The 9,597-nt window shown below is 44.9% G+C and overlaps 1 protein-coding gene and 1 long non-coding RNA gene across 15 annotated transcripts in view; one reads left to right on the forward strand and one right to left on the reverse strand.

The window, feature by feature from the left end:
• Window positions 1-198: 198 nt before the first annotated feature.
• On the reverse strand, window positions 199-4,010 carry LOC114484340 (uncharacterized). Its single transcript, XR_003677102.1, has 3 exons — window positions 3,944-4,010; window positions 2,613-2,706; window positions 199-298 (listed from the first exon to the last, which is right to left on the reverse strand). It is a non-coding gene; the product is annotated as an uncharacterized lncRNA (long non-coding RNA).
• Window positions 4,011-4,093: 83 nt separating this feature from the next.
• Window positions 4,094-9,597, forward strand: part of FBXO21 (F-box protein 21) — a 51,792-nt gene continuing 46,288 nt past the window's right edge. For 6 of the 14 annotated variants that reach the window (XR_008615886.1, XM_055080296.1, XM_028479931.2 and 3 more), the window contains exons 1-3: window positions 4,096-4,387; window positions 5,260-5,395; window positions 7,308-7,402. Coding sequence is in view for 13 of the 14 variants with exons in the window: in XM_055080296.1 (XP_054936271.1) it covers window positions 4,149-4,387; window positions 5,260-5,395; window positions 7,308-7,402 (470 nt within the window). In the remaining variant the exon portion in view is untranslated. Of the gene's footprint in view, window positions 4,388-5,259; window positions 5,396-7,307; window positions 7,403-9,597 lie in introns of all 14 variants that reach the window. The other 8 variants (XM_028479930.2, XM_055080292.1, XM_055080294.1 and 5 more) reach the window with 3 other exon arrangements.

The following is a 9,597-nucleotide window of genomic DNA, read 5'->3' on the forward strand; positions in this document are numbered from 1 at the left end:
CTGGCAGTGCAATCGTTAGGACTCCGTGTTTTCACTGCCGAGGGCCCGGGTTTGATCCCCGCTTCCCCGCAAGCTGCAGGGCACGGCCAAAATAAAATAAAATAAAACAGGGCCTCCAAACAGTAAAGCTTCAGGCCCCTCCTGACTGCACAGAAAGAAGCACAACCTAAAAGTTTCAAGTTATGTTTTATTCGGGGACCTCACTGAGGACTCTGGCCTGGGAAGGCAGCCTCTCAGACAGCTCTGGGGGACTGTTCCAAAGTGGAAAGGGAGGAACCAGGATATACAGGAGTTTTTGCTGAAAAAAACAAAAACAAAACATGTAGTCAAGCATCAAGAGATAACTGCTAATCACAAAACAACAGACATCTCAAGTTAATGATTTTAGTGCTTTTCTATGTATGAAAATATGCAAGAGTCTGGGCTTATTAAAATCATTCCTTTGATAGGCGTCTTAACTATGTAGGGCCAGTACCCTGTTTCTCTCCATCCTGAACTCCCCTCAGGGTGCACCATCCGGGCCAGCTGACGGCTTGATGGCTGCAGCATTCTTTGTTTACCGAAATGGGAGGCAACATTCTTTGTCCACACCCCGCAAAGCCTGAATCGGCCCGGCCGGAGCTGGTGGGTGAATCTGATCATCACACCAAGGTGTGTATTATGACAGTTCGGGAGTGTGTACTGAATGAATAAAAGGGGTTCTGCAAGGGCAGAGACAGAAGCAGACTTAGTCTGTGGTCAGCAGACGTGTGTTTCTGCAGGCAAGTGCTTGAGTTAGACCTAAAGGATGAGTAGGAACTGCAGACACTCCAGGAAAGTGGCCCTGGATTAGCAGGTGGGAGGGAGAGTCTAGGGGCCGTATCAGAAGAGAAAGGATGTGTTTGTTTATTTCGAGAACAAGGAAAGCCATAGAAGATGTTGAGGGGGATTGAAATGGTCTCTCTAGCTGGACTGTGGCGATCTCATGGGAGAGGAACGTCGAAGTCCTCCAGCCAAAGATAACCAGAAATACACCGATGGTCCACAAAGATAGGGTTATTCTTTTGCTACAGCAGGGAGAGGGCACCCAGGAGGAACTCTGGGGAGTCAAGGATTTGGGCTTTTGCTAGGGGATTTTAAACAGGAACTCAGGTAGCGGGGACCAGCTCTGGGTTAAATACAGTCAGCAGTTCAGCGAAAGGGTACATTAAAAACTTAGAATTTTGCCTGTTGCCAAAATGGAAAGAGACACATTCCCTCCTTCCTTTCTTAGAGTATTTCCTTGACAAATTCTGTATGTGTAAATCCGTCTCTTTGATATGGATGTAAATCTTTTCTGTGGGTGCTATTTTTATTTTTTTACTATGGTAAACTATACATAACAGGAAATTTACGATTTAAATTTTTTTTTTTTTTTTTTTTTTTTGCGGTAGGCGGGCCTCTCACTGTTGTGGCCTCTCCCGTTGCGGAGCACAGACTCCGGACGCGCAGGCTCAGCGGCCACGGCTCACGGGCCCAGCCGCTCCGCGGCATGTGGGATCTTCCCGGACCGGGGCACGAACCCGTGTGCCCTGCATCGGCAGGCGGACTCTCAACCACTGCGCCACCAGGGAAGCCCGATTTAAATATTTTTAAGTATACAATTCAATGGCATGAAGGGCATTCATCTTGTGTAACTGTCACCACTCTTTCCAGAACTTTTTTATCACCCTAAACAGAAACTTTGTACCCATTCAGCAATAACCCCCCCATTCCCTCCACCCTCCCAGCCCCTGGTAAACCTCTAATCTACATTCTGTCTCTATGAATTTGCCTATTCTAGATGTTTCATAGAAGTGGGATCATACAATATTTGTCCTTTTGTGTGAGGCTTCTTGTACTTAGCATCACGTTCTCAAGGTTCATCCATGTTGTAGCACGTGTCAGTGCTTCACTCCTTTTTATGGCTGAATACTACTCCACTGTATGTCTACCGTACATTTTGCAAATCTTTTCAAAGGCTAAATAAGCCTCTTGCCAATGTCACAGCCCAGAAATGTTTCTCTTAAGGGCCTGGGAACCATCTCTTTGAAATGTAAATATCAAGGAAGGTAGTGTCCTTTCCTCCCTGCATGTGCGAGTCTGAGCACTCCGTTTCAGGCTGTAACCACCAGCTTACCACAAAGATGAGCAATTTTATTATTCCTGGAGACAAAGGCAGGTAGTACAATGCGTACCCCATTTGCCAGGTGACCTTAGGATGAACTTGGAAAGAATAAACTAGGGGAAGTGTGATCAGGTCCTCTTACTTTTTAAGTGAATGGTAATTTACAAGCCACCATTAATCTCAGAAGCATGTACACGATGCAACATTTGGCTGTATATAAAAGGGTGGGATTTCTCTCTGTCTTTGTAATCATTCAAAGACATTGCAGGTTACCTGCAAGTGCATCACCATCTAGTTTAATGCTTGTTCAACAATAAAACTGTTCTCCTTCTTTCCTAGGGTTTGGGGAGGATTTTCTGGATTGGCAGGAGAGTTTAATTTTAATTTGTCATTGAAAAGAAATCCATAGTCCTTCATAAGAATGTCTTACCAGCCACCTGTGCAGCTGTGGGGGTCTGCCTTCCACTTAACAGGCTGCGAACCTTACCGAGATCTGCACGTCACCAAGGCTGATATTCACATTCTCAGGGCCAGGCCTGAACTGTTAAGAGCCACCCTGGAGACACGGACTGGCACAGTGGCTGAGGAGACACAGAAGGAGATAGATTTGAGAAATATTAGGAGTGATCTTTTAGAGAAGAGAATTGCTTTCCTGTTCCCACAAAAAAGTTTCTCTGAAGAAACTGAGGCACAGAGAACTTAACCTCTGTTGGGCATTTGAATACAGATAGTGTTTCCTAGCACACTTTAAGATCTCAACACTTTTTCCAGGCCCTGTGGGATCTTGAAAGCATGCAGTGCTTGAGAGCAGAGAATCTGGAGCTACCACCTGATTCCACTTCAGAGTTGCCCGGCTGAGCCCTTCCCCATTTCCCGACCTACAAAATCAAGAGCACAAAAACAAGGTTGTTTTCAGCTCCTAGGCTTTGGGTTTATTTCTTATGCAGCAACAGGAACTGATGTATATGTATTGTTTCATTTAATAGGAAGATCTATTGTTATCCCCACTTTCTAGACGTGGAAATGGAGGCTTGGATATGTTATCCTCTATGGGGCATTTGGATACAGAGGGTGAGGGAAAGAGAGGTTGCAAGGACGGCAGCAGTTTCCAGTTTTGCAGGAACGGAGGGATGGTTGGCCCTTTCCAAGGCAGGAAACTTTGGGAGGGGACAAGGTAAATTACAGGGGGTGGGGATGGGGGAGAGGCGGGGAGGACTTTGAGCTCCTGGAAGGCAAGGACACTGTCTTATTCACCTCTGTATCCCCAAGGCACACAGCCCAGGGCCTGTCACGAGACTAAACTGAGTTGGAAAAATAAATAAATAGGTGCAGGCACGGAAGTAAGAGAGTGCCCACCCACAGGTGAAGGGGAACTCCTGTTTGGAGGATACAAATCCAGGTTCGACCACTTTTTGTCTTTGTGACTTTCAACTAGTGACTCCCACCTTTATGAGCCAGGTTTTCCTTATCTGTAGAACGTATATAAAATATGGTACCTATGGCAGAGGGCTCAGATGAGGCGTCCTTGAAGAACGGATTTAGAGTGCTTGGCAGGGCACCCGCTCATGAATATTAAGTTTGTTATTATTACAGCATACTGTTTAGCATACAGTCAAGCAGAGTCAAGCGGATCTGGATTAGAATCTAGAACAAGGGACTCCCAACAAGTCCATCTATCTCCCTGAACCTCAGTTTCCCCATCTGTAACCTGGGGAGAAGAACAGTTCATAGGGTTATTGGGAAGGGCCGATGAGCTCATTAACAGGAAACGCTCCGCACACATAATAAACATGGATGCCACTGTTATTGTCCACTCACAGCTTCCGGGCCCCACCGCGCTGTTATTTTCCAAAACACATTTCCTTCCCTTGGCCACAGCTCAGCCCTCCGAGAGCAGCTGGGGCCGAGGGGGGTGTGGCCACGGGCGTGGGTGGGGCGACCCTGGCGCCCACCCCTCAAGGCGGGTGGGCGGGGCGCCCTGGCGCGCGCGCGCGCGCGCGGCGGCCCCAGGTACGCGGACAAGATGGCGGCGGCAGCGATAGACAGCGCGATGGAAGTGGTGCCGGCGCTGGCGGAGGAGGCCGCGCCTGAGGCAGCGGGCCTCAGCTGCCTCGTCAACCTGCCCGGCGAGGTGCTGGAGTACATCCTGTGCAGCGGCTCGTTGACGGCCGCCGACATCGGCCGTGTCTCCAGCACCTGCCGGCGGCTGCGCGAGCTGTGCCAGAGTAGCGGGAAGGTGTGGAAGGAGCAGTTCCGGGTGAGGTGAGCCCGCCGCCCATGCCGCCCGCGCCCCCGCTCTGCGCCCCCCGGGGCCCGGGCCTGGCAGCCCGGAGCCACCACCTCCCTGCCCGCGCGCGGACCCCACCCCCGCATCCCACCCCGGGACCCCTTCCCGCGGACAGATAGACAAAGGCCTCCAGGCCGCCGGCCCCTCGGTCCACGCCAGAAGGACCCGCCGGTGTCCAGATTGCGCATTGGGAAGCGCCCAGCAGCCGGGCCCTCCATAAAGGATGACTACCGTGGTATCACGGCTAATCCATCATGCGCGCTTCTTTTGTGCCCCACTCTGTGCTAAAATGTTTACACGGACCGGGTGATGCAGTGCTCCTAACAGCCCTTTGAGGAAGTGGGCGCATCATCCCCTGGCTGTTGGCTGAGAGCACAGATTTCGGTGTGGGACCCGGGATAAAATCTGGCCCTGGCGTACTCGCCGTGCGACCTTGCGGGTAGCGACTTCCCTTTTTCGAGCCTCATTCATCGACTTTAAAAGGTGTTGATTAGACCTACCTTTCACTGTGGTGATTAGATGAGCTGGTGTATAGGGAGCACTTACACAGGGCCCGGCTCTTAGGAGGCGCACAATTAATGTTAACTGTGATTGTCATCACTATGATTGTTGTCGCTGTCCGCATTTTATAAATGAGGAGTGGAAACACAGTATTCATACTGCTACGCCAAGGTCACGCCGTGAGCGAGTGCGTGCGTGCCGGGTGGAGATTTGAACTAGGTCCATCGCCAGGGCCCCTCTGACCCCTAAACCCAACCGCTTTCCCTGTTTTCCAAGGCTGCCTTTGATTCGTGTTTGTCTGCCTTTGAGGCTCTGTTAAGCTGAGGGGGTGTTTCTCTCCTTGTAGGTGGCCTTCCCTTATGAAACACTACAGCCCCACCGACTACGTCAATTGGTTGGAGGAGTATAAAGTTCGGCAAAAAGCTGGGTTAGAGGCCCGGAAGATTGTAGCCTCCTTCTCAAAGAGGTTCTTTTCAGAGCACGTAAGGATCTGTTGATGGAGCTCTAAGCATTTGCATGGTAGTGGTGTCTGCGTCTGGGTCTGTAGGCATTAGCTCATCCAGCTCTTTTTGCTATCTCCCTTTTCAGTGCTCTCACAATCCCTTCCTCACTTAGATGGCAGCAAGAGTCATTGTGTCCTTTTCCTCCTATCCAGCAACGTGAAGCCATTTGTCCCTGCCAGCTTTACTTTTCTAAAGCCAGAGAGAATGGGGGGAGAGGGGGAGGGAGAGGGAAGGAGGGACCCGCAGTGCAATGTGGAGGGAATCCAGATCAGCATTGTTTCTCTTTAAGTGGGTTAAACATATATTTTGCAACCTCCACATGATTGGGGGTATTATCCATGATTAAACACTACAGATTTCACCCAGTTATTTTCCAGAAGCGTTGCCAAAATTAATATGGTTCTTCTCTCTGGCTTTGCAGGTTCTAACCAGTAGTGAACTGCATTATTTGTTAAGGTAACAGAGGATTAAGACATGTCTAAAATCAAGACATACCTGTAAATCAAGAATTATTACTCCCTCAATTAAATCGTCTTGTATTCATTATCCCTGGAAAGTTATTTTGTTTGTTTGTTTTTTAATATTGCATGGGTTGGTTGGTTGGTTTCCCTTCCACAAAATATCTCACAGAAGTTTCTGTATCGGGTCCTGATTCTTAACTTTTTGTAAATTCTGGAAAATAGTCCACGCTAATATTTTAAGTTTATTTCTGATCGGAGGTCTGGAAATGGAGCCAGTCTGATTTATTTTACTATCCTGGTTTACTGACGATTAACTCCTATTTCTAATTTTAATTACTATTACTTAATGGAGTTCATATGTTTTGAAATGTTTTCAAGGCTTTTCAAGTTCTGAAAGGGAAAATTTGAACTTTGGACGAATTTGAACTTATTCTCCTATAGAGAATAAAACTAGATATTTCCTAGTGTAATTCGTTTCTATAAATGTTTGTTCATGTTAGAGTGGTCAGAATTTATGTCCTACTTTGGATAAGCCATACGCTGGCTAAGAGCATTCATAATCACAGGTATTCCATTCTGGTTTAAATGTGTTTGCACCTACATACATGTGGGTGCTGGATGTGTTTGATGCACTTGGACATGGGCTGCTAGTTTGCTACCTCTGCTTATAGGCCAGCTGGTTTTGTATGCATACTTAACAGCCTGTGCCTTTGTCTAATAATAATGCATTGTTGTGTTTTTTCCCCAGCTCCCTCTTTCCCTGTACCTCTGCTTGATTAGAAGCGTGTCAAGGACTTTGAACATAACAGGAGTATACTTAAGATTGATCTGTGGGTGGATGATTACTTTGGCTCAGGCCCCTTGTATTCCTGTGTTCTCAGCATGCACACAGGTTGACAAGAAATTTCCTGGCTACTTCCAAAAAGAAAAGTGGGAGAAGTAATAGAATTTTAAACGAAGGAGATCTTCAAGCTCATTGGCACCACCACCTCAATTTACAGAGGAGAAACATGCCCAGTCGGTTAAGAGTTGTCCAAAGCACTGGACTTCTCTCTCTGGCCCTACACTCCTAGTTGAATACAACGTAGACTGCACAGAATAGTTATTGTGAATTAGGAGATTTTTGTATTTCTAGTCCTCATTTCAGAGCTATTTTTTTTCACATTTCCGATGTGAGTTATCACTTTCAGAAATTCCAGTCTTTGAAAATATAATTCATTTACAACTAACAATTATGATCTGAACAAATTATTGTTACTCCACATGTTCCTTTCCACCTCTAGTGGGTGGGTGGTGCAAGATAGTGTGGGAGAGGTGTTACCACTTCCATAGAAATGAGCAGCTTTGTTTGCAGCTCAGATTTGTGTGTGAGAGTGACAACAACATTACTGCTCGTTACTGAGGCCTCTTTGTGTGTGTCTTCTTCATAGGTCCCTTGTAACGGTTTTAGTGACATTGAGAATCTTGAGGGACCAGAGATATTTTTTGAGGATGAACTGGTGTGTATCCTAAATATGGAAGGAAGGTAAGCTGTAGTTTTATCAGGGATTTTGTTAGTTTGTGTGTTTTAATAGTAACCCCAGAATTAATTGCTGTAATTCATATGTGACTGAACTGTGGTACATGTACTTCCAAATATTTCATGTTACATTCATGTTGCCATAGTTATATTTTTGAAAAATTCTGTGTATATAAGGTAAATACACCAAGACAATTGATATTTTAAAGAAATGGTGGCTATTTACAGAAAAATCCTTTTGGGAGAACTAATATTTAGTCCTCTTATGGATCAAATACTGTGCTCTGGGCACCTGTATCTGTATGTCATTTGGGTAATACAGATTATCTTTTCTTTGTTGTCATCTCTTCACCTACTACTGCCAAATTTGCCTGTTGTGAGTTGAATTTAAAAAATTTAAAAAATTTCTTATGCATGTCTTAATGTAATGGATAATTTTTTTTTTTTTTTTTTTTTTTTTACAATTTCTGAATTCTGGTAAGCAGTAATCTTACTTTGGCGATGAACATTATAGATATTTGGTTGAGCCTTTTACCTCTCCCAATTAAGAAGAATCCATTATCTCTTGGTTGTTGCTTAAATTTTTTTATGCCTTATATTTTCTGCTGTGAAGGTTAATTTCCAGTTTACCTGAAAGATGACTTGGCTTCCAGCTTAACTGACCTACGAAAAAGATTTTCTGCTCTAAAAGTTCTAGAAACTTTACTAGTGATGGAAGATAAGAGTGCTAGTTTAACATCTTCCTTAAGAGAGATTATTGTGAAATGTCTCACAAACAGGGAGCAAGACATTTTTCTTGTTGTTTTCAACGGGGTTTAGGAGAGAGAAATATCTATCAGTGGAACAGCTGTAGGGAGAGGTAAGATGTGTCACTATTCTAGGCCTTGGATGAGTTCTGATGCAGAGGTCATTTTTCTGTTTCTATTTTGGTTTATCTATAAATGAATTGAAGTGTGATCTAATAGTCAGTATTGTGCAGTCTTAAAAATAAAAGTAGACCTGGCTTTTGTACATACATACACATAAACTTTTAAATACATAAATGTTATACATACTCAGTTTATTGGTTGTTTTGGGTTTGGTTTGATGTTTAGTGCAGACTTTTTTTTTTTTTTTTCCCCTATTTATGTTGTTTTTTTCCTTCCTCCCTTCTCCCTCCGTTTGCACTGCCCTTCCCTGCCCCCACTCCTGTAGTTTATGATGACAACCTAGGTTGTATGCTTCCATGCTAATATGATATACATGCGGATGGAGGGGGATCATCACTTTACAAAACTGAGATCAAATAATAGGTACTTTTCAATATCTTTTTTTCCTCATTCAACATTACCCCGTGGAAATCTATCCCAATCAACTGGTAAAAATCAAATTCACTTTTGTTAATGGCTGCATACTGTTTTGTAGTATATCCCATAACTTATTTAATCATCCCCCATTAATGGGTGACCACTTTCTTCTCCATTTTGTTACTGTGGAGGGTGGTGTTTCTGGTGCTTTCATTTCTGAGTATTAGATTCCTGGGGATGGGTTTCCTAGGTCAGACTATAGAATGTTGTTTGAAAAACATAAGAGATAACATGTCCTTGAATAAGAAGACTTACCATCATGAAAATGTTGATTCTTCCAAAATTAATACATAAACTTAGTGCTGTTCCAATTAGGATCCAACAAGAGTTTTGGGAGGGGAGAGTTCTGTGTGTTTTAAATGGATAGTATTGTCATAAAATATATACAGAATAGTAAATTCACAGGAGCCAGAAAAAACAATTTTTAAATAATCACAATGGGAAACTTGCATCACTAGATATTAGAACATATTATGACACTACCTGTTATCAAACAATACAGTATTTGAATAAACATAGATAGCTACATCAGTGGCAAAGGATAATTCAAATTCATGTCCCAGCATAACAGATAATTTAATATATTTAAACTCCGAGGGGAAAAGATGGGTTATGTAATGAATGGTATTGGATATAACTGAATATCCATCTGGAAGAAAGTAAAACTTGTATCATATACAAAAATTAAATTCCGGGCTTCCCCGGTGGCGCGGTGGTTGCGCGTCCGCCTGCCGGTGCAGGGGAACCGGGTTCGCGCCCCGGTCTGGGAGGATCCCGCGTGCCGTGGAGCGGCTGGGCCCGTGGGCCATGGCCGCTGGGCCTGCGCGTCTGGGGCCTGTGCTCCGCGGGGGGGGG

Source organism: Physeter macrocephalus, chromosome 19 (assembly GCF_002837175.3).
Source record: "Physeter macrocephalus isolate SW-GA chromosome 19, ASM283717v5, whole genome shotgun sequence".
NCBI lineage: Eukaryota > Metazoa > Chordata > Mammalia > Artiodactyla > Physeteridae > Physeter > Physeter macrocephalus.